This window comes from Semicossyphus pulcher, unplaced genomic scaffold (genome assembly GCF_022749685.1).
Source record: "Semicossyphus pulcher isolate SPU_LCO1_2020_fin unplaced genomic scaffold, fSemPul1.0.p SCAF_24, whole genome shotgun sequence".
Taxonomy (NCBI): Eukaryota; Metazoa; Chordata; class Actinopteri; order Labriformes; family Labridae; genus Semicossyphus; species Semicossyphus pulcher.
Window position 1 is genome coordinate 8,349,325 of NW_027211698.1, and position 24,029 is coordinate 8,373,353.

Genomic DNA, 24,029 nt, shown 5'->3' on the forward strand with positions numbered 1-24,029 from the left:
AAGCACAAATGAAAAGACAAAGCACTTCTTACCTGAGATCATGTAAAATCAATCATAAGATATTTTTCTTATGTGATTATTATGAAACAATAAGGCACTTCCACCACTTTTTGACCCCTGAATTAATTTGCATACACTCCCTTTCCATGAATGTAATTCCTTTACACATATTGTGTTAGTTTCAGATTTATTACAAATGTTTGACATCAAATGTTGACCATGTAAGCACCACAGTATGGATTTATACAGTCAGTACAGCTGCGTAATATAGTGACAGACCAGATGTTCAACAATCCTGCTTATTCAGTGACATCAGCATGTGTTACCCAGCAGAGGGCAGTGTGTGTACATGTGTGCGTCTGTCCATCAGTGTTATGTTGTGAGATTACTGCTTGAACAAATGTACAGTTAGTCGAAGAAGACGTTGTAAACACAAAGCATCACATTTTCATTCAGAATAAAAACACATTATACACAAAAATGATTCAATGACGTTACAGAGCATCAGTCAATTTTATATCAAAACAACACTATTATAATATTTATTGATATACGTGATGAGGGCTTCATATCAGCTGTGTTATTGACTCCTGTGATTATGCACTATGACCCTACTGTGGCGTATTGATTGATCGATTCGGTTAATGAGCCTGACATTGACGAGTTGTTGCTGGTCATGTCAAGAGAACAGTCTCGCAACCTGTGCGGCGCTCACCGTGACTGTGTTATAACGAGTGTCCCATAGGTGTGGGAATCTCCAGGGAACTGGACACACACAGCGAGAGAGCTCGTCGGTATTCCTGAGTATAAGTGATGGAGAATCTCCTGCGTTAGACGCTGATATAAAACCAAACAATGGAGGTATCTAGTAAAGTAAGGCTCTCTTTCTGTAATTAGGGGAGGAGCAGTTTATAATAAGTGCTACAGGAGGGGGGACTGAAATGTGACAATGATATAGGGCGTCAGTGTTTGTGTATATGCCTGAGATTTATGCAGAAATTCGAATTAGCCCTGTGAAAAAATGGCCGGTATTAGCTGCCCCTCCTTGAAGTATCTACAGCAGATGTATGGCAGATGCCTTCACTCAGCCTCCTGGAAGGAAAACACACGAGAGAGTCAATACTTGAAAACATTTGGAATCAATAAAATTGTTATGGCCTCATTTCGGTCGAGGAGATTGCACAAGAAATGAAAAAACACGAGGTGTGAAAGATAGAAATGAGACATTAATGAGGCAGTGGATGAATCGTGTGTGTGTGTGTACCTGTGGATCTGACGATCACACACGTCCTCTTGCACTCCTCCTCCGTGTCGAAGCGGTTCTTGTTGCCGTTGCAGCCTCCGTACCAGAACTGGGCGCAGGCGTTGGCCTGCTTGTCGTAGTACCAGCGGATGTTGTAGTCCCGACACGTGCCCTGGTCCAGAACCAAGCCACAGCGAGGGTCCAGCGGTACAATTTCTGCAGAAGAAGATGTTGCATGATGGGAAAAAATAAGGTCAGATCAGGAAAATGATTCACCTCCTTTCTTCCTTTGAAGGCCCCGGCCACCTAATCCCACCTCAAAGTCGCCTCCTCTGAAGCGACATCTGTTTCTTCTCCCCGCAGATTCCATAAAATCATCCCCACTGCATCAAAAATAATTGGCCTCCCTGCTCTTCACCTGCATGACCTCATTACTGAGCCTGTCAATCAAAAAGCACTTATCATAACCCCGGAGAGAGGCCACCGCTGCTTCATGCTCCTCCACTGTGTCGCTGCAGAGACAGGGACTGCTTTTTTACAAAGGTTATGTTCGAGGATAGAAAGGCCTCCTCAGACACATGTGCTCGAGACACACTGGACTGGAGTGTTCAGACCAATGACTGTATATAAAGATGGCCGACGTGTCGCCACCTTTTCTCATTGTACAACAGTGAGGCCAATGTTCCCCTGCAGCGGGCGTTGCCATCTTGAGAGTAGCAGTACTAACGTCCCGCCCCTATTTGGCGTGTATTTTGATTTTATGGTTTGACTCATGTCCCATCTGTTAACATGGAGGAGGCGGGCTTTATGACCTATACTGCAGCCAGTCAGCAGGGGGCGATAGAGATGTTTTGGCTTCACTTTTAGGGAGCTGTCATGTGAAGTGAAGGGATGAATCATGTAGTATTGTCTTATAGGGACAGTTGCTATGTCACTTAGCATATGACTAGCTACAATAAGCCAGAAGCTATGCTGTACTGTGCTGTGCTCTAATTACAAGTTGTCAAATACTTATTAATATATATTTCAAGGTTTATTCCAATTATATAGCAGCTGGTATCTATCTATCTATCCATCTACATATGTGAATATGTGTGTATATATAAGTGTGTGTGTGAATAAATAGCAACTATTGTTTGTGTTACTAGAGACAAAGGAAAATAAACCTACTTCACATGACAGGGCTCGGCATGCTTGTTTGTGCATTTGGAATGGCTTCTATATTCACATGTCGACAGAGATGTTTGTTAAGATGTAATAAAGGTTTTGTGGTCAGAATTTTAAGAGTAAAAAATACAAGTTAAAGATCTGTGTCGTTCTCTTTCGTGTTAAACGGTAATTGCGGGAGCACCCTTCCCAGATATCCAGACAGTGTTGCATGTGTGACGTCCACGGTTGGCTCCGGTTGTAACTCTTGATTTTCCTCGCTGACGGTTGCTTTCCTTTTCAGACTGTTAGCTTCATCTGAGCGTCGAGTTTGTTTCTTTTTCTTTGGATTTTCATTTATTTTTGAAGTTGTATCTGTAGTCATCCATCTTTTCTTTGTTTGTTCAGCAATAGTAGATTACTGTTTACTCGCAACGCTTGCAGAGACCGGAAAAGCAGCCGCTTAGCTCCGCCTACCCTCTTTGGCAGACCAACCACTGCTGGCTGATGGAAAACACGTCACTAACTGGGCGCTGCTTGTGATTTTTTCCGCAAATGTCACACCAGACAGCCAACCTGTGATACTGTAAATGCAAAGGCTTTCATCAGTGGGCCATAGGCTCAATCACTATTGTGTTACATCATTCGGCGATAGATTAAAAATGCCTGTGTATGTGTGGACCAGGCCTTTATTTTAAGCCTCATGAGTTAAGAAAGCCGAACCACATGATCACTGAAAGCTGTTTCAATTGTTATAATCAGTAACACCTGTTGATCAGTGGCAGCAAATGACAAACAAACATGTTTGTTGTTTATAAAGAAAAATTGTGTATGGAGAGAAACCAGAGACGCAAAAACGGATCTACTTTTTATATCCAAATTAAAACCTCTTACCTAATTAACACAGAATTCACAGCATATTAGTTCTACTCGAGGAAGACGAGAAGCAGACAGCTGCACGACAGATACATTCACGTGTCTATTTATAGTCTTTTTATAGCTTAATTGAAGCCACAGTTAAATTCTTTCAGCGTGAAAACAGCTTTTTGCTGTGAGAATGAGCGCAGGTTGAGCCTAGCAAAGTGATTAATTATTAGAGATAACAGCGCTCTTCACAGAACGGCAGCTTAATCACTGACGGAGATTTCACCAATCCTACAGGAACAATACACAATGTTTGTTTGAGCTCATTTTGCTCTCATAACTCTGCCTCATTAGAGTTTCTTGTGGTGTTTAAGTTGTTTCTGGTGGCAGCTGGTTCACACTAAACCACAGGTGCAGCTTAATCTGCATCTTGTTAGGACGCAGTAATGAGGTGTGAGAGCCCATAGGAGTTTGATGTTTAGCTATAAACGCCAGCTAAGCTAATCGTGGATATACATATTTGTAATAAAAATGGGTAATGTAACGATGACGTCACCGGTGCTCGTCCATAAAAACAAGGGACATGTTCCAAACAAATTTTAAGGGCAATAAAAATATATACTTTTAACATGCTCCATGATTTAAAGACCTTTAAAACAGAAACACTGTTCCTTCCTCGATTTTAATAACACCTAGAGGCCTGATCTTTTTCATTCATGTTGCCTGCATCAAAAGCAGGAAGCAGAATAAACCATGTACCTTTAGGGAGAGCTGGCCTTGGTGCTGGCACGTGCTGTACAGACACACCCGAGGAGGAGGTGCTTATATTTGTAGAAGAAGAAGATGATGAGGAGGATGAGGAGGAGCCTCTGGTACTTGAGAAGTCCTCTCTGGAAGTGCTGATCTCTCCGGTGTTGCGGTTAAATGTGTCCCCGCGCTCTGTTCCCCAGCTTGTCACCACACTTCCTCTTCCTCCTCCTCCAACCTGAAGCAGAAAGAAATGTGTCAAACACTTTTTAAAGCATCTTTCTTTGTATATAATAATTAGCAGAATTTCTTCCGTACACTTCCTGTGCTGGATCCTGTGCTGCCGTGTGAGGTCTCCACCCGGCCTCCCTGGCTGTGAGTACTGACTCCTGTATTGACGCCAGTTTGACGCCCACTCGTTCCCTGATCAGTCACAGGCCGGTACCCGTAGCCACCGATGGCATAGTTCCCATTGACGCCATTCCTGTTGCCGTTGTTACCATTGTAGCCGTTAGTTATTCGGTTGTATATCAGGGCTCCGTTCTCGTCCTCGCAGAACTGGCTCACCAATTTAGATTCCAGAGCTGAAACAGAAAAGAAAGACGTCTCTAATGAACAAAAGCTGTGAGATTTCTTTAGCCTAGCTACTGTAGCTAAATGACATCTGGGATCTGTGTTGGTTGGCTGTTCAACCCTGTTGGTCCTAACTGAAATATATCAGCAGCTATTGAACGGATGGCCATACAATACTGAACAGACAATAAGAATATATACACACGGCGGCCATTTTTCTCTATGCTACTATTACTAGCATCTGATAGTTTTACCCAATTCAAGCCTAAAAATATTTTGAAATATTTAACTATATTTTAAAGATTCACATTAATCAATTTACACCACTCTCATATCTACGCACTAAATATGGAGTCAGCAGGTATTAGCTTAAATGGCTAGCTGTCCAAAGTACAGATGCGGCTATAAGGAACTCTAAAGCTGACAATTTGGTATTAGTTGTATAGTAATTGGTTAATTTGGATCCATATAGAAATCTAAAAACTTTAGATTGTTAGCTTTCAGGATTTTGACCAAATAAACGGTATTAGCTTGTATGAAATAATTATGGAGTCAGCAGGTACTAGCTTAACTGGCTAGCTGTTCAAAGTTTAGTAAGTTGCGGCTATAAGGAACTCTTACGCAAATTTGTATTTGTTCTATGGCATTTGGTTAATTTGTGTACAAATAGAAACATCTTAAAACTTCAGATAGTTAGCTTTAATGATTTTGACCAAGTACAGACAAACATTATTAACTTTTATGCACTAAATATTGAGTCCGCAGGTACTAGCTTAAATGGCTAGCCATCCAAAGTAAAAATTTAAGTACAGATGCGGCTATAAGAAACTCTAAAGCAAAAAAAATTGTATTAGGTCTATCGCAATTGGTACATTTAGATACTAAAACCTTTAGATAGTTAGCTTTTATGATTCTGGCCGAATACATACAAACAGTATTAGCTTGTATGCATTAAATGTGGAGTGAGCGGGTACTAGCTTAAATAGCTAGCTTTCCAAAGTTAAAAGTATAGATATGGCTTTAAGGAACTCTATAGCAAACAAATTTATATTAGCTCTATCGCAATTGGTATACTTGGATACATCTAAAAACTTCAGATAGTTAGCTTTCACTATTTTGACCAAATATGGAGTTAGCAGGCACTAGCTTAAATGTCTAGCCGTCCAAAGTTAAGTAAAGACGTGGTTGCAATTGGTTAATTGGTATACATACACAATAAAAAAGAAATTCTTCTAGTTAGCTTTCATGATTTTAACCAAATACATACAAACAGTATTAGCTTGTATAGCTACATTTCAGTGTTGCTAGTTTTATAGCATTTATTTGACCAGGTGAAGATTGTTTAGAAGAAGTAGTTTTATGAATGATAATGATGATATTATAATAAAAAAAACTTTATATACACATAACTTTTAATATATCTTTAAGGAAACACAATTCCTCACTTACCTCAAACATAGCTTTAGCATGTCTGTTGTAATCTAGCATATTCACAATAAGCTAATATTTCTGCTCTAGTAGTGATTCTCTCACCTGGCAGGGTGTTGAAGTCATCGATGAGGAACATGTGCTCGGTGTCGGGGTCGGACGCGATCAGGTTGAGCTCTCTCATGAACTCGGCCTGCGTTGGGTCGGATGTGTTCACGATCCCCAGAGCAAACATCTCGATGTTGGCGGCATGCGCCTCTCGTACGGCGATATCCAGCTTCACCGGCTCGCGTTTGTCCGTCTGTCCGTCTGTGATCACGATGGCCACTTTGCTGACCCCTAAACGTGAGCTGTAAAAGGCCTCCTGCGTAGCTTTACGTATAGCTGTACCCGTGTATGTACCCTCTCCCATGTACGGGATGTTCCTGATGGCCTGCTTTATGTCCTGCTTGGTGACGTAGCGGGCTAAGTTAAACACCAGCTTCACCTCCAGGCTGTACAGCACCAGGCCGATCCGTGTGGCGTTGCGGCCCACCGTGACCCGGTCCACCAGGGCGTTCACAAAGTCCTTGATGATCTCGAAGTTCTCGGGGCCCACGCTCTCGGAGCTGTCGATGACAAACACCAGCTCCATCGGCCTCTCCTTACACTTGATCCCACATCCTGGAATCACATCACATCAGCGCATGAGATCATGGCGGAAATGTCACTTTGACGGGTTCTACCTTGTGGAATCTGATCTGATGATTTACAGATAAGACGAGACGGCGGCTCGGATTCAGAAGCTAAAGCGTCTCTTGTAACATTCATGCTGCTAAGTCGATCCCGAAAGGTGAAATAAATATTGCAAAAGATCAGAAGATACTTTACCGCAGATCTCTTTGATCATTCGGATGATATCCTCCCTCTGAAAGGAAGACAGCAGCAGAGTGTGAGCGTATAAATAAACACCGACAGAAAGCGATGAACAGTTGGTGATTCGGATAATTGAATTAAAAAGTACATTAGCCTCTTAAATGTACTGGAGTAGAAGTATAAAGTACTAGTATCCCTTATGTGTACTTATGCACAGTCCTTAGAGTACTCACAGTGAGGCCTGCTTCACCTTTGACCCCAGGGCGACCCTGAAAGAAGAATACAAGGAGCAATATTTTAAATGTTATTACACATAGGATTGCAACATAATTTAGTAACATTCTCATAAGTGTCACTCACAGGAAGCCCTGATTGTCCGGCATCTCCCAGGTCTCCTTTGATCCCCTTCAGCCCCCTCTCCCCTCCCGAGCCACGGTCACCCTGTCACACGTTGCGTTGGAATATATCAGTGATCAGAACGGACTGCAGAGTGGCACGATAATCAAATGCACATTGACTCACTTTAGCTCCTGGAAAGCCTTCTCCGGGCAGCCCTCTCGGCCCCGTCACACCCTGACCTCCCTGCTCACCCTGAAACAAACACACGCGTTAGCATGCTAAAGGCAGTAAGAGACCGATCACAAGAGACGCGAAGAACAACAAATCGTAGCCTACCTTTGGTCCCTGGACTCCTTGTCCTTGTGGCCCTGTCGGCCCTGGAGGACCAGGTCGCCCTGGGTTACCCTGCAGCAGAGGATGCAGTTAGCATAATGCTAAGCTAGCCTTTATGGAAAGGAATTTATCCCGATATATCAGCATTTAAAGATGTATGATGCACCATTGTTCCTCCCTTACACACAACGATGCCCCAGTCACTTTAGATTAAAAAAAAACCTGAATCCAAGGGCAACAGATAAATGTCAAAGCTGCCTTTTATTTTGAAAATCCTAGAAAAAGAACTTTTGGAAACTAAACTAAGAATAACAAGATTGATAAACAAGAGTTTATCAGCATTTTTGGACAGCACCAAACGGCAGCTACATAACAGACATTATTTAATGAGATATAAAACTTTTGAAGAACAGCGCCCCCTGTGGCCACATTTAGAATGACAGGAAAACTGTAATCCCTAACTAAAGATTCATAAAGTCAGTGAACCCGTGAACATTAACTTAACTCAGCCACCATGTTTGTAGTCCAACCTGACCAGAAGAATTTACTGTAGGTTTAAAGGCAACGTATGACACATATTGACATAATGCAGGAGTAACCAATGACAGATATTTGAACGATATATGAACCCTTCTCTCAACATGATCTGCTTTCTCATTTCTCTCCAATTTGACGTCTTTAGTTGTGTCCTCAGTTAAATCCTGGCTTCCGCCGACGGCGCTCCAACCTGCCGAGACACCGCTCTAAAGCCAGGAGGGAGTCTGGATGTGATATCTGAGGACATGTGGGTGCTGGGTGTTGTTTCACTCGGTGCGTCTCATCAGACACATATGTCTGCAGAGATTCACACCCCGATGTGTCAGAGTGCTGTGGGGGGAATAAAGATAGATACCCAGAACAAATGGACTGGCCTTTGAATCTAAGAACACTGTGTTCGCATATATGATGAACTGTCTGTCTGCAACACGACGTAATTCATTGAAAATATGACTCAATCGCGACCATCTGGTAGATCGTCGAATAAACACACAGAAGGATTTGTGCATGTAAACACATCACAATGTTGGCCTTGTCTTGTGTTTGCAGCAACAATATACAATTTCAGTTGTTTTTATGACATAAAGATGTAGATGAAAGGTCTAAAAGGAAGTGATTTTACATTAAAGTACAGTGAAGTAAATGGAAGCAGTGAAGTACCAGAGGTCCTTGGAGGCCTTCGCCCGGCGGTCCTGGTAAACCAGGCAGCCCTCTGAAACCAATATCGCCCTGCAAAGAGGAAACACTGTAAGATATATGAACACTCACAACACGGCGTTTTACGATCCATCACACAAATGAACTTCTGTGCTGAGGAAAAGCTTGTTTCCTTTAATTAGTTCCCTTTTAAAAAATGACCAGATCTCTCACTGGAGATGTGCAGATTTAATGTTGGCCAAACAAAGAAATCATTGATAACTGTAACCTTTGTTACATTTTATATCAACAAACATCCATAATACTGCTGCCCAACAATAACTTTTCCTCATCATTTCTTCGTATTCTGCACGTTAAAAAGAGAAGAGAAGTGTAGTTCAGTCAGTCAGAGTCATATGAAGTAAAATTATAATGTCATTAGTTGAACTTTTCTGTTCTGTAAGCACCTTAAACATTAAATATTTACATCACTTTGAGTATGTTTACAGTAACAAAATGGGTCACAAAAAAGTTTTGCCCGATAAAAAAAAAAGCTGACATAAATTCTCTTATTTGCTTTTTTAAAGGGATATTTTGGTTAGTTTGAAGTGGGGTTGTATGAGATACTCATCAATAGGGAGTGTACTACATACAGTGGACGGCCCCGGTGTTCTGGCACGTAAGCTAGGCTATAGGCCGCTGCAGATAGGGTCAATTTATCCAAGGACGTCTCACTTAAAAATCAATAGTGGTTTAATTGTACGCTATATTTGAATATTTCACCGTGTTTCACTTTTCAGTAAGAACGCCTCTTTATTTGGCACTACTTTGTGTGGACCGCAACACATACGTGTTACTACGCCTGCAGCGTACGGTGTCGGATCGGCTGTTTGTGTCAGCGGTTTGTAGAAGAGACAAGTATGTCATACAAGCCAATACAAACAAACCGAACTATCCCCAAAAAGTTTGCCAGGGTAATTTTCCACCACAAAAAGATGAAAAAAATGTGGCAGATTTTTTTTAGATTTTTTTTTTTAGTTGTAAGTTGTTGTAATACACATTTAAAGAGATGGAAGAGTACCACTACCTAATGTCCTTAATAAGACTGAAAACAATGTTGCTTCCAGGTGAGTTTAGCATGACTTTTTTTTTCAAAATTTTTCTTTTTATCCCTTTTTTTTTTTTCTTTACCAAAACTGTTTTGTTTTTGTTGTTTTTTAACAGATGAGAGGAACATTTTACCTGCTAAAACTCTTTCCCCCAGCCTATTGACAGATTTTTGAAAAAGTAACTATGGAACTAATAAAAAAAAAAAAGAAAAAGATAGGGATGGCAATTTTTTCCACTGGAAAGTTTTTTTTCTACATTTGCCTGATATTTGTTACCATCATGCAGTTACTGTACAAACATTGTGTTTGGTCTGACGGATCCACGTTCTCACCTTTGGTCCCGGGATGCCCACACCTTCAAGGCCAGGTTCTCCTGGAAGTCCTGGCAGACCCGGAGGGCCCTAAACCACACAGGACATTTAATACACTCTTAGAAATAGTGACATTATTTAAGAGTATTTTAATATTTTGGTATGAAAACGTCGGAGAAAACAAAAACCAATGATCCATCAAAACAGTCCCATGAGGCTAACTGTTGTCTTTACCTTGCTTGTTTGTGTTAGTGGGCTTTAAATGTAATTTTGACTCAATGCTAAGCTAAGCTAACTGTCTGCTGGCTATGGATTGTGGCTTATGATCTTCTTATCCAACTATGAGGGAAAATGATGTTCTAGTCATTTAAATCTTCAATCAGTGAACACATCTACCCCTACTAGCCTCTGATCCCATCGTGTGTCTCCCTCACGATGGTATTCATTAAAGAAAACATACTCAGGAGATACAAACGCCCCAGTTACTGTAACTTGTGGTAATAAATGTCTGAATGATGGATACACGTCTGGAACTGATGTGTAGAATAAGGAAGAGGAAGACAGATAGACAGATGAGTGAATGTGATGTGTAGATGAAAGGTATGATGGTACAGATTTATGAGTGCACAGAGCAGTGTCTAAATCAGTTCCTCACCAAGGGGCCGGGATAGCCGTCTCCTTTGGGACCGAATGGACCTGCGGGGCCTGGTTCTCCACGGTCCCCCTACAACCGACAAATACATACAAGTCAATAATTCATTCATGCAAAGGATAACAAAGTGATTTACAGGAGAAGTTCAAAGCAAACTCAAGAGGAATGTGGATGTAAACGGACACATGTGCTTTCTGCTACCTCGCGTGCTACTGTATTGTAAGCGCCTTGCAATACATCAAGTAAGGGGGGGGTTAAAACTACAAAACATGCTGCTTGCGTTTTATGAAGGAGATTTTGAACAAGTGTCGAAGTGAGGAAAGGAAAGTGTGCAGATTTGTGTTTCAAATAACAGTTTTTGACATCTTTCCTGGTCTCGCTGGATGCTGGGAAATGATCGGCATGCACATGTTTGCAATTGTTTATTGAAAATCTGACTTCATGTGTGTTTCAAGAGGCAGACATGCAAGGGATTTGTTGGATGAAACTTGATGTTTGATGAAACACAATGTTTGGAAAAAGGTCGATACTTTGTGTTACCTTTGGACCAGGAAGTCCATAGCCAGTCTCCCCGAGAGGACCAGGAGGACCACTTGGGCCGAGATCACCCTAGAACACATGTTAGCACCAATTAGCTCTGTGATTTAAACACACAGTAACGCCACATTACAAAGGTTCCTGGCATTGTATAATTTTTAAGTTTTGTTTTAAGTTAAGTTCCACTTCATGCTACGTAATACCTCTACTGTGATTAGATTACAAAATATGATGCATTGGTCAAACCACCAAATAGGCAGGGCCGTGTTAACCCACTAAGGGGCCCTGGGGCAAAAAGTGAGCTGTGGGCCACCCCATATTTATTTTTGCCAAATGGTTTTTCCAAATTAACTTGGTCAGAATCTGAAAAAGATTAAAGTTTATTTAAGAACATGCACCATATATATTTTAGAACATTTTAAACAGAAAAATTAGAAAAAAAATATTGGCCTGCTACGTCCATGGATATTGCTGTGTAGCTTCCATTATTAAGTCAGTTCAATGACAGTATGGCTACCCAACTTGAGCAATTGTGTGACAATATCTTAGCATTTACTATGTTCCTGTACTTGAGCTCCTGCCACAGTGGTCGCTATTCAGTAAGTTCATTCTTTTTGAATGCATATTAACTGACAAATATGCAGTTACTCAAGCCACCACAAATAATTTCGACAGAGATGGGCCCCCGAGGATTTCCATCCAGAATATAATATATGACAGTAAGCCGTAACAAAAAATGGATGTCATTATGCTGCATTATTACACAGCTGTGTTAAATACTTGATTCTGATTGGTTGATTATGGCATTCGGAGGTCTGCTATTTCTCTATAGCAGATTGTTGCTATGAAGAACAAACCGTTGCTAGGGATGCAGCTCGAAAAGCGAACAGTAAGCCGTAACAAAAAATGGATGCCATTATGCTGCATTATTACACAGCTGTGTTAAATACTTGATTCTGATTGGTTGATTATGGCATTCGGAGGTCTGCTATTTCTCTATAGCAGACCGTTGCTATGAAGAACAAACTGTTGCTAGGGATGCAGCTCCAAAAGCGAACTGAATTGGATCAACCAAAATCATTATCACTTGTTATCATATTGTTACTACAGTAGTGGGTGTAGTTACCTTGGGCCCGGCGACAAAACGGCCTGGTGGACCAGGTGAACCCCCCCGTCCTTGAGCCCCTGGTTCTCCCTGATGACAATTAATGCAAGGCAGGTGGTGAAATCATCAAGTCATAATTTATTATATCTAATCATTACTTGCCATTTAAGCTGCTCTGGAAGGTCACAATGAGGTTCTCAATGCTAAAATATTAGCTAATCGTGGCTTTATGTCTGCTCACCTTTGGTCCCGAGGGTCCAGCAATGCCAGGAGGACCAGTCAAGCCCCTTATTCCTCGTTGGCCTTGGTCGCCCTTTAGGATCACATCGGGAATACAGTTATACATCTGATAGCAGCGGCATGACTCAGCAAAGTGCAAAAAAGACGGTGGGAAACTTTATTTTCACCTTTTCACCCTGGGTGCCGACTCCAGGTGCCCCCTCCAGCCCCCTGAGACCTACAGCTCCTGGCTCACCCTGAAGACACAAACACACACGTTTAAGTTCTTTAATTGACAAACACACATGTAGATACAGCAGGTGGTGAGTTAAACTACCTTCTGTCCAGGGGCGCCGTCCTCCCCTGGCAGACCTGGCAAACCAGATATTCCTGTCGACCCCGGTTCACCCTGAGGACACATTCATGGATTAAAAGATGAAAGTAAAAATATAAATGTTTGTTGGTTATGTGAGTTTTGACTCACCTTAGCACCAGGGTCTCCAGCCCCTCTCTCTCCTGGGGCGCCAACCTCGCCTGGCAAACCTTGGTCCCCCTGTGTGAGAGAAGAAACAGGACAGTTTTTAAATTCATTCTTGGTCGTATTACGTGCTGTTGCCGTTATTTTGTGTAATTTGTTAATCTAATAATCCTGCTGGGATAGAAGGCGAACTAAAACGGCCGTTATCATCAAACTGTGAAAGTATGTACAAACCTTGGATCCAGGCAGGCCCTCTCCTGGTTGGCCTCTGCTCCCTGGTGGCCCCCTCGGTCCTTCCATGCCCTGCACAGATAAATGGATGTCGTAATAAAAAAGCAAGTAGAAAGTAATGCAAAATTGGATGGCTAAGGGACCGTATGAAAATTACCGGGTGGTAGTTGTCACTTTACTCACAGACATTTAAACAAGACAGCAGTAATACAGTTAACTGAAGTCCATTATGAAGTTCAATATTGCTTCCTTGTAGAAATCTGGCAACTGCATTACCCACAATGCAACTCGGCTGCCTGCAGTTTGATTGAGATTGTGTTATTTATCAAAATAAAAGCACCATATCCACACTGGTTGGTGATGAAAGCCTCAGAGCGTCCCACCGTGTGCACATTCACTTAACAACTTAGTGCAGAGAGAGCCTGTGGGTCTGTGATGGCTTACGGAGTTAATGAGGCTCAACATGACAGCTGAAACTCTTTTAGCCGTGCCACACGCTTGGTGCTGTTTTTGAAATAGTCACACATCCCTGAATAAATCCTCGCACATTCGGGGAAGCTGCTTGGAAGCCACGCTCGCGCAGAGATGCAATGAGTGACAGATGCATCGCTGAACTGCTATCGTGGGTTTCTTTGAAAGGCCTTTTTTGGTCTTATTGATCGCACAGAGGGCAGAATTATCGTACAAATACGATAGTTAATCTGGCAACACTGCCTGTAGCTGTTAGCCTTCTAACTTCACATTTACAAATGTTAAAACTTGTTGTCTTCATACAAATCCCAACTGACTTGAGTCACTTTCTCAGACTTCCCATCTGCTGTACATACTGTAGGTTTAGCAATGTGAGCTAAATGCTAAAGCATTTTTAGGTTTACTGTAGTCACCAACTTAGTTTAGCATGTTAGCATGCTAACATTAGCTATTGTTGATTGTTGTTCGTTTATAGCAATTAATTCTGAGAAGAATATCAGTTCCCAATTTAATCTCAAATCAAAAACATCAAATAGTTTTTGCGATATTTATTTAGCTACTTTTTGGAGAAAAGTGGTCGACAGACAACCAACACTTACTGCTATCTCTTATGCTACAAATTTTCTAATTTCACCATGTATTTTTGTTCCTTTTATAATATTTAGTAGAATTTTCCTTGTTTAGTTATTTAGGAATTCATTAACTTGACCAATTTTGAAATGTTGGTATGTTTATGTTGGCGTAAGGTGTCAATCAAAGGGAGGGTTCAAAGAATATATTGTAACGCTAGGTATAACTTCCTGTTTATGTTTGCTGTTATTTTGCAGTTATTTATTGAGGGAAGTGTTTACTGTAGAGGGTAATCGGCTGAGGAGAAGAGGGAGTTATTGTTATAAAGCTACTTTAACAAGTTCGGTGGGTTGGGCAGAGAGAGCTAAGTGAGAAAAGCCGTTAGCCAACATGTTTGTTGTTTTTCCGGTGACACCTCAACCTCGGGTTAGCTGTTGCTACGACAAGGAAATAAATCTGGGCTCTGCTGATCTAGCAACGTACATCACCTCTTCCTCGTGCTTCCTGCAGCTACCCCACAACGCTACAAGATAATTGGCGCTTAGGGACGGTCTTGTTTTTGCAAAGTGAAACATTGTGTTAAGCCCCCCCTCCTCACCACAACAATTTATGTACAGTCCCTAAGTGAGGCGTGTAGGTAGTTTACATTCATAGGATTAGGGAACAACATGCAAAACTATAATTTAATGTCAACTTTAAGCCCCAGTCTGTGTAATTTTGTGTAAGTGCTCACCTTCTCGCCCTGTATGCCGACTCCTGGGAGGCCGAGGGGCCCTGGAAGACCCGGTGGGCCAAAATCCCCCTGCATGTTCGGATAAGAATGACGTTTAATGATGGTGAAAGCATGTAAATGTTGCAAGCATTACACCGCGCCGTGCATCACGCGGTGCATTACGTGATTTATAGCATGTGGAAAGCACCCAACTGTACAGGACTCTCTGCCAAGATCCAGTGCGTTTCCTCATGGCTCAGTTATGGATATAAAGTGTAAGTACTTTCATGCAGTAAAATATCTTCTATGCAGAACTGAAGGATGCTTTTTCGATTCGCATGCAACATTAACGTCATAAACATCTGATGTAAACGCACAGAAAACCCTGCAGGCAACAGGTTGTCATTACCGCATGAAAACATTGCAATTATGTGTGATTAAGTTCACCACAGGCGACAGTAAACCTGTCAACACACTAAAATCTTTAGGCTTTAAATATGTTAACATTTTTTATGCCTTCTGGAGGAAACTTTTCCATTCATTCCAAAAGTAAATGTCATATTCCAGTGACATAAGATGAGTTACGTAACGTGACAAATTTAAAGTCATGCATCGCTTCGGTGCCAGATGGCTCCAAAAAAAATCTGCAAACACATCCGAAAAGTTCCAGAGAATCCCTTTATGTAATTGAATGACTGTGCCGGTGCAGAGCGAGCTTTCCCACACTCATCAGCCTTAAACTGTGAAGCTGCTCTCCTCCTACACCATGCAGGCTCCAGCCTTGATTCATCACCTGCGGACTGTGACCTCCTATATAACACCACGCTGAATGCTTTCTCTGGTGGCTCTGCCAACTCTTGGCCTTCTTAGCAACAGGGCTTTGACTTTATGTTCGTGCCTGTGTGAAGGCATTTCAGCCGCTCTTATTTACTGCCTCGCTCTACTGTACCTTGTCTCCTTTGATTCCAGCGCCCGGCTGTCCTCTGGGACCCCGTGGCCCCTCCAATCCTCGCTCTCCCTGGGAAGAAAGACAAGAAATTGTTGCATTTTTCTTCTTGAAATTGCAGTAAATATGAAGAAAACGACAATTGTATTCTCATTTTGTGATAGCCAAAAAAGTGTCTTTGTTGATGTCTTCATTCTAAGCTCGGGCTGACAGTGATGTACAGTAATGTTTACAGAGACAGCACCCAGACATCAGACGGTTATGGCTCCCAGTGCGAGTGAAGTGTTTCTGCAGATTGTTACCACAGACACCAACACAATGCCCTTCAAAGTCACTGTGAGTTATTTCTAGCTGTAGTCTCACTTTAAAGACCCCTTCGCCCCATAATGTTTTCCTGTTGGTTACAACCTCTAGGATGTTGATGTTACTACATAAACTGGCAACGAGGTTTGTCTAAACCTCCCAGACATTTAGAGTGGGACTGTACTTATATAGCGCTTTTCTAAGCTCTTTACATGTCACATTCACTCATTCACACACTGATGGCAGAGGCTGCTACATTAAGAGCCCACCTGTCAATTGGTCTTCACATTCACACACTGTTGGCTCTGCCACCGGAGCAATTTGGGGTTCAGTGTTTGCCCAAGGATACTTCGACGTGTAGACTGAGGGAGCTGGGGATCGAACCACCAACTTTCTCTACCACTGAGCCACAGCCGCCCAAAAGTCAAATGTGACTTTATATCATATAGCACATTATAAGTGGTCAATGACAGTCCAATATTATAGATTTGTACCTTGATAGCAGTGCTAGTACAAAACAATGCAATGTGGACATTTCAGGCCACCAGAGTACAGGACAAAAGATGGAGTACAATGGGGTTTTGAGCTAAATGCTAACGCTACTAGCTAACATACATGATAACGGTAACATGCTAATGTGTAGAAGTAATACTGTTAACCATATTCCTTGTATGGTCATTTTTTATGTAATCATGCTAATATTTGCTAATTAGCGTTTAGCACGCTAACATTTGCTTATTAGCGTTAAGCATGCCAACATTTGCTAATCCTCGTTTAGCATGCTAATATTTGCTAATTAGCGTTTAGCACGCTAACATTTGCTTATTAGCGTTAAGCATGCCAACATTTGCTAATCCTCGTTTAGCATGCTAATATTTGCTAATTAGCGTTTAGCACGCTAACATTTGCTTATTAGCGTTAAGCATGCCAACATTTGCTAATCCGCGTTTAGCATGCTAATATTTGCTAATTAGCGTTTAGCACGCTCACATTTGCTTATTAGCGTTTAGCATGCTAACATTCGCTAAATAGCATTAAGTACTGGATGAATCAAAATTTAACTGGATGATGCAACTCAAGGACAAGTGAAGGGATCGCCAAAGTTTAAAGAATGTATTCTAAGGGGGAAATAAATGTTTCAATCCAAATGTTTCAATGAAACCACATTTCCATAAAATCCATACATTCAGCCATAGTTGTTGAAACTTTAAAATATAAAAAAAAAAAACATACATTTTAACCTCATGGTAGTTGTACAGGAAAAACTAAGGGGATCACCAAAGTCATCAGGGTACATCCTCTGGGAACAATGAATTAATGTGCAAAATTTAAGGCCAATCTATTTTCAGCATATTGAAATATTTCAGTGGATATGTTTGAACTGCTGCTGGGGCTGCATGAAAAGTCAGGAGGGCACCGAGGTCATTGAGTTCATCCTCTATAGGGACCATGAATCCTTTGAAACACAAGGATGTTGCGCTGCCAACCCAAAAACTGCTGTTCAGATTTGATTTTTTGCCGTAACATTTAAGTCAGTTTCCCAACTTTAAATGTGTGGTTTGTACATTGTTTGCCGCTGATTGGGTATAATTGGATTGATGGTAGTGGCGGGTGGGGCCAAGCCCTGAGGCACCTCCATATTTGCATATTGATAGTTTATGTGCAGAGGGAGAAAGAGTCCACACTGTTTCAGTAGTGAGGGCTATTGGAGAAGAAACATGTACAAAACACAATTTAAAGTTTACTATTTGACGTGTGGAGCATCTGGCAGGAATCTATAAGAAAACGCAGGAAAGGAAATACAGTGAGGGATAAGACGAGTAATCCAAGTTGACAGTATTTAAAAAGACTGCACTATAATGTCCGACTCTGCAGGGAAGTTTTATTGCTCTTAATAAAATTCCCTGTCTGCCAAGGTCACCCAAGGACAACAGAAACACAGTGGCAGACACAGCGGTGCACTGATGTGCATGCTAATGCTGTATTTGCATGTCAGCTTCAAAAAGTTATAGATTTATTGCCCTAACTCTGTGATCTCTCATTTTGGCACACAAGCCGAGGTGCTAATGATGTGGAAAAAGGGTAATATAGCTGCTGAGCTGCTGTGAATCTGCAGCTTGTCGAGACACGTCGTGTGAAGAGCGATTCTTTAGAGCAAGAACGCCATCTGCGAGTCCGCGGCCAATTTGCGCACAGGAGCGCCCCGAGGCCAATCTGTAACGTGGGGCAATACACCTCCTCCTGTTCAGAGGTGAAGTCAGACGTTACCATCGCAGAGGATTGGTTTGGGTGGTGTGGAAACATATGATGTGTTGATGGGCTTTGTGAAGTAAAGCAGAGTCATTACATTTTTCATTACTTAAGGATATTCCACTTACTTAATCACGCTTGATTTAACTGTCTAAATTCACCAAAAAAACAAAGGGGTTTGGTCTGGTTCCATGTCTCTAATTTAACAGAAAGCATTTACCCTGTTAATAATACCTTTGGCAATACAATGACATCACAAGAGGTGACTTTGAAAGCTGTTTGTTCATGTATGGATAGGATATGGCTCCGGGGTAGATGTTTAAAAATATCTCTGGGTTAATTAACTGTATTAAAAATGATTAAAGGAGCTCTGATGGAGGTCCAGGACAGCGCCAGCGTAACACACCTGGAGGGATATTAACTCAAAAACATGTTTGCACAGACATGTACAACATGCTAAAGCCTTGCATTACATTTTCAGTTTCAGGAATACATTTAAGCTCCCTGCTGTACACTAGACAGATTGTCATCACCATGAGTACAAGTTTTGCCAAGCCTCAGGCACATACCATGTATTATATTGCAATTATGTTGATTTTTATTTATATTAACCTCATTTTAGCTTTGCTTTGAAACTATGTGTGAAAAATGCAAATAAAACATCAACTCAACCTAACTTAACCCCTAACCACGCAGCAGCTGTGTCCCATTCCAGGAGCTGCAGCCTTCGAAGGCCGTATTTGAAGGCCGATTTCTTTACAAATGCGTTCTCCGTTTCCTGGGCTGCATTGGATGCCAATTCAAACGAAAGACTTTCAAGACTTTGACGCAGCTGAGGAATAAACTTTAAAATGTAAAAGTTTTGGGTTTCAGCTCAATCGAATAGCAAGTGTTACACATGTTTCAGAAAACGAAAGGGCCCTTGAAACAAATGATCTTTAAAATAATAGGTTATCTTACTCAACGTTAGTTATGCTAGCTAGTTGGCCCGCTAGCTACCTGTTGCTGGGTGACAGGAGTGGCGTTTGGTGACGCAAGGGTAGACCAGAACGTCTCATTTCAGTTCAGCTTTAACGGTCTACACAGGCTATGAATGGAGCATCCTCCGTGGACCGCCTCCTACAAAGGCTGCAGCCCCTGGACTGGGACACGGCAAGCAACAGACTTAGACGGGTGTTACAAAAATTCTGTCATCCCTCACATTCTATGACCAAATTTAAAGATACAGATACAATTTTGATAGTTGTCTTGTTTTTGTTCAAGGTCTTAAAATATGTGTCCCCTACATACTTCATCACGTGCTGATATTCAGTATAACAGCACGACCTCGAGTCTGATATTGCTTTTATACAACAGTTACACAAGCAGCAAATAGTAGTAAAATGTCAAAATCAACAACAGATTATTTTCTGCTCCACCAACTCAACTAGTTCCACAACTTAACTGAAACTTGAGTTTTGTTGCTAAGCAACCCAAACATCCTCCTGCACTCTGTGTTTTTATCATGAACATTTATGTTTTAATTTATCATCAACCAGTATAATAAGAGTCTGCTGTGTGATTCAGAGGTACAAGCTTAATCAATCTCGACATTTAGGTCCGCTGTCATGTTAATTAAGAGTATTCTAGCTGAGGCGGAGTAATACACAGAGTGAAAAGCCCCAGTGATGTTGTGCTGTATTGTATATCAAACTATGTGGTTGGAACCAACACTTTTATAACGAGCATTATTCAAGTCAGCAAAATTACGCACCTGGACGAGTTTAGAATCAGCGGCCAGCCACAAAACGCTAGCTTGTATAAGTGTCTCTTGGTCTGACGTGTTAGCTAAGTTCGTCTTTCATCTTTTTGGCCAAAAGAAATCGCAACTTTCGGATCGTGTGTAGGGATTTGATTTGAATTGAATTGAACTGAGCCTCTGGTTGCTCAGACAACCCAAAATCACAGGAACAATACATTCTTTTAAAGATAAGGGAAGTCTCTTTTAAATTGGGCTTTAAAACTTTAAAAGCATGTTTTAACTTTAGAACTACAAATGTACTGTTAGGATGAGCAGTATGTTCCTTTGTAGGTTAATTAGTAGATCCCTCTGGCTGATAGTGGGCGGATAAAGGAAGTAACAAGGCAAAAGAAAATGTAAAAAGCTTTGGCAGGGAACTAATTCTCTGGATTCCACGCCTGTGTGCACCTGCGTTAGTGTGTGCATCCATATGTTGAACAGACAATATGTGTGTGTGTGTGTGTGTGTACACGTGTGTCCCCATGACCTGAGAAGAGACAGACGCAGGAGCCGACTCATTCTTTCCTCTCTCCATGAGTCACTCACTCTGTCATGTCTCGAGGTGTCCTGGCTTTTTTCCCCGTGCTATCTCCGCGTCTTCCGCTCCGCGCTGGCATGTTCGCGTGTCCTCTGACAGGGGACGATCGCTGGTGCGGATCATACGATGAGGTCATAAAATCCGCACTGCCCTGCTTAATGTGAATTTACGCAACTTCTGTGTTGTGTTATCATCTCCGTTGTCAATTTCCTGTCATTACAAGCGGGGGTCTGGAGCCCAGACGGGGCCTTTGTGCAGGTCAGTGTGTAGGTAGGTGAATTGAAGATGAATGCATGAAATGGGGTCACGAGGGTTCAAAGCTTTTAGTGCATTAGCTCTCATGGAAAAACTGTGAGCCCCGAGAGCCAGCGACATAAAAGACAATCTCACCTTTGGTCCAGGCAGACCTTCTCCTAATGGTCCTCTCTCTCCTTGGACGCCCTGTGGCCCTTGAGGCCCCTGAAGAAAACACAACCATGTAAATGATCCCTTTAATGACCTCTTTAACAATTGACTGCTCAATGAACACTTCCTTGAACACTGTTTGTTCAGTCATAGCTTAGCAACCTCAGCTAGGCACAGCAGGTGTGTAAAGCTTTGCTGCTGTGAGAGCAATAACCAGCGTGGTAAGAGTGTTGCTTTTTTCTTTATTTGTTAAACTTTAAAAAGCCAAAACATGTGCAAAAGAGTATGTTTCATATAAAGAAGGTTAAAAACAGTAGCTTTTATAGTTAGCATGTCCAACTAGCATATCCAAAGCAAAGGGGATAACATTTAAGAAGTACATTTGTTTGTCGAATCACAGGTTAGGTTAGAAATATCTGAGTTAAAAATAAAACTCAGATCAGAAAAGATCAGAAAAAGGGTATTGACTTTGAGGAGCATGTTAGCAGAGGAACAATGAAGAAATACAATTAAACATTTTAAAAATGGTAGGCTATGGACTTTAGGGAAATATTAGCTAAAGCTAAAGTTTGTTGCAAGACCACTCTCTGAAATGTTGTGACCTGCTGTTAGCAACAGCAACATCAGCATTTTAGCAGAGGAACAGGGAGTTCCCCAATGCTAGCTAACAATGTACCAGCTAACAGTACTGTTAGCTAACGTAACAGCTAACAGTCTCGTTAGCTAACATAACAGCTATAAGTACTGTTAGCTAACGTAACAGTCTCTAAAGTATCATCTGGTGTTTCCTTTGTTTCCCTGGACTTTAAAGAACCAAAATTAGACACAGTTACCTTGAATATAATAATTGAACTCAACAAATATAGCAAAGGTCCACTCGTTTTTAGACATTTTAATGCGGAAATGTTGCATATTTTCCTTTTCCCACTGATTTAAAAAATATATGGGACCATTATCATTTTAAACTTTATATGTTGCATGCTTGCAGGAAAGCTTGACAGGTGTGTGGCTCAGCAAAGGGTCAGTTAAGGCTGCAGTGCCACCACCTGTAGCCTTGGAGTGGGTGCGTGCGTGCTGGTTTGTTACTCACCGGCGGACCAGACTCGCCAAGTCCCGGTGGACCGGGAGGCCCTCCGCGGCCCTGGAAACCGACATCACCCTGCCAAGTGTGAGGGAGCAAGAAGAAGGTGAGACACAGGTGGATTATCATGTTTTCATGACTTCATTTTCCAAAACAATAGGGGGGAAGATTTTTACCTTGGGTCCCGGAAGGCCGATCCCTGTTTCCCCTTGGATTCCAGGTGGCCCAGAAAGTCCCCTTTCCCCCTATAAAAAGACAGGTAGTGACAGACATGTGCAGACACACAGAGATGCACAAACACACTGCTTTGATTGTCACATTCATGGGTTCCTCATTTTTAAGCAAGACATTTCCTCGATTTTGTCCAAACTAGTTAAACCAACACCAACCTTCTTCTAATATTCAGCTGTTTTAAAAGAGGGTTTGGACTTGTACTATGGGGTTCTTTCATTCCTTCAGTCAAGACTTTATTGGTAAAGAATGCAATTATTCACTCAGTAGCTGTAAATCACGGCCGTGGTGTGCAGCAGGAGGGCATACGAGAGGCGTGAAGAGGGCGTGGAAATGTTAGTAGGTGCATACCGGCACTTTTCCCCCCTTTCCCCTTGCCCTTTCAGGCAAGTCGGGACAATGTTTTAAGGCAGACATTAGTCTGCCATTCAGGTGATATAGGATGACAGCCAGACAATCAACATGAACATTCTTCCAAAATAATTAAGGAGGGAACACTTGGCGGGGAGTGAGGGCTCATGGCAGAATTGGCAGCTATAACACGGGGAGGGGGGGCTTTAAAAGTAGGAACAGACAAATAGGCTGACAAGGTAATAACAGATGAGGTACTTCAGGGGGGTTTCAGATGTTCCAGTGGCGATGGATCGTAACTCACAAATAAGCCTTCAAAAGTAAAGTCACCTGACCAGTTTAGGGCTACTTGACATTTGTTATGTTATTTACATCCATGATGAATTGATTTAATCCAAACGTATTTTAAATGTCAACTTCGTGAGTGTATCCTGAGAGAAAGCTCTTAGAAACATAAGAACGCTTGATGTGTCTCACTTCCTCGCGCAGCAACGCATCTCATTTTTCACATCTGCAAAGCCACAGGTAACAACATTATTCATTATCCGTGTGCTGATGAATCCGCTGACATGGACCCCCCTTTTGTACAAGTATGGAAAAAGGGTTAAATTAAATCCAGACTGTAAAAGAAATATGCCCCCCAACCAAAAAACCCAGTATACTTCAGATAGCATCTGGTTTTGGAGAAGGGGAAGGGCCAGTCTTTGGTAAAAAGTGACTTCACTTATGTAAAGGACGGACCGGAGAAAGTTTGATTTACAACTTTCTTACTACTTGGCACTTCTGTACTTAAATATTTTCCAGATTTCAGAGGTTCTGTTCAAGCATGTCAAAAAGGATTTCAAAGCATCAGGACTGAGGTATACTTACTTTTTTCCCCATCACACCCTCAGGTCCGATATCACCAGGTGGACCAGGTAAACCCTGAGTTGTAAATAAATGTGTGAAGGTTACTCATTTGGTGGGACACGGAAGCGGTAATTGTACATTATGAAGGAGCAGAAACACCCTGAACATGACATAAAGAAGGTGCAATAAAAATGACATG

At 41.8% G+C, this 24,029-nt stretch overlaps 1 protein-coding gene across 1 annotated transcript in view; it reads right to left on the reverse strand.

The window, feature by feature from the left end:
- Nucleotides 1-480: 480 nt before the first annotated feature.
- Nucleotides 481-24,029, reverse strand: part of LOC138603387 (collagen alpha-1(XXVIII) chain-like) — a 32,991-nt gene continuing 9,442 nt past the window's right edge. The window contains exons 11-36 of the mRNA XM_069675136.1: nucleotides 23,852-23,905; nucleotides 22,576-22,644; nucleotides 22,409-22,477; nucleotides 21,304-21,372; nucleotides 16,046-16,114; nucleotides 15,118-15,186; nucleotides 13,347-13,415; nucleotides 13,119-13,187; nucleotides 12,972-13,043; nucleotides 12,823-12,891; nucleotides 12,657-12,728; nucleotides 12,437-12,505; nucleotides 11,314-11,382; nucleotides 10,777-10,845; nucleotides 10,143-10,211; nucleotides 8,726-8,794; nucleotides 7,532-7,600; nucleotides 7,379-7,447; nucleotides 7,217-7,297; nucleotides 7,090-7,125; nucleotides 6,872-6,908; nucleotides 6,107-6,664; nucleotides 4,319-4,584; nucleotides 4,013-4,238; nucleotides 1,265-1,459; nucleotides 481-1,092 (exon numbers count right to left, since the gene is read on the reverse strand). Of these exons, the coding sequence (XP_069531237.1) occupies nucleotides 1,085-1,092; nucleotides 1,265-1,459; nucleotides 4,013-4,238; nucleotides 4,319-4,584; nucleotides 6,107-6,664; nucleotides 6,872-6,908; nucleotides 7,090-7,125; nucleotides 7,217-7,297; nucleotides 7,379-7,447; nucleotides 7,532-7,600; nucleotides 8,726-8,794; nucleotides 10,143-10,211; nucleotides 10,777-10,845; nucleotides 11,314-11,382; nucleotides 12,437-12,505; nucleotides 12,657-12,728; nucleotides 12,823-12,891; nucleotides 12,972-13,043; nucleotides 13,119-13,187; nucleotides 13,347-13,415; nucleotides 15,118-15,186; nucleotides 16,046-16,114; nucleotides 21,304-21,372; nucleotides 22,409-22,477; nucleotides 22,576-22,644; nucleotides 23,852-23,905 (2,640 nt within the window). The 3' untranslated portion in view covers nucleotides 481-1,084. The remainder of the gene's footprint in view (nucleotides 1,093-1,264; nucleotides 1,460-4,012; nucleotides 4,239-4,318; nucleotides 4,585-6,106; nucleotides 6,665-6,871; nucleotides 6,909-7,089; nucleotides 7,126-7,216; nucleotides 7,298-7,378; nucleotides 7,448-7,531; nucleotides 7,601-8,725; nucleotides 8,795-10,142; nucleotides 10,212-10,776; nucleotides 10,846-11,313; nucleotides 11,383-12,436; nucleotides 12,506-12,656; nucleotides 12,729-12,822; nucleotides 12,892-12,971; nucleotides 13,044-13,118; nucleotides 13,188-13,346; nucleotides 13,416-15,117; nucleotides 15,187-16,045; nucleotides 16,115-21,303; nucleotides 21,373-22,408; nucleotides 22,478-22,575; nucleotides 22,645-23,851; nucleotides 23,906-24,029) is intronic.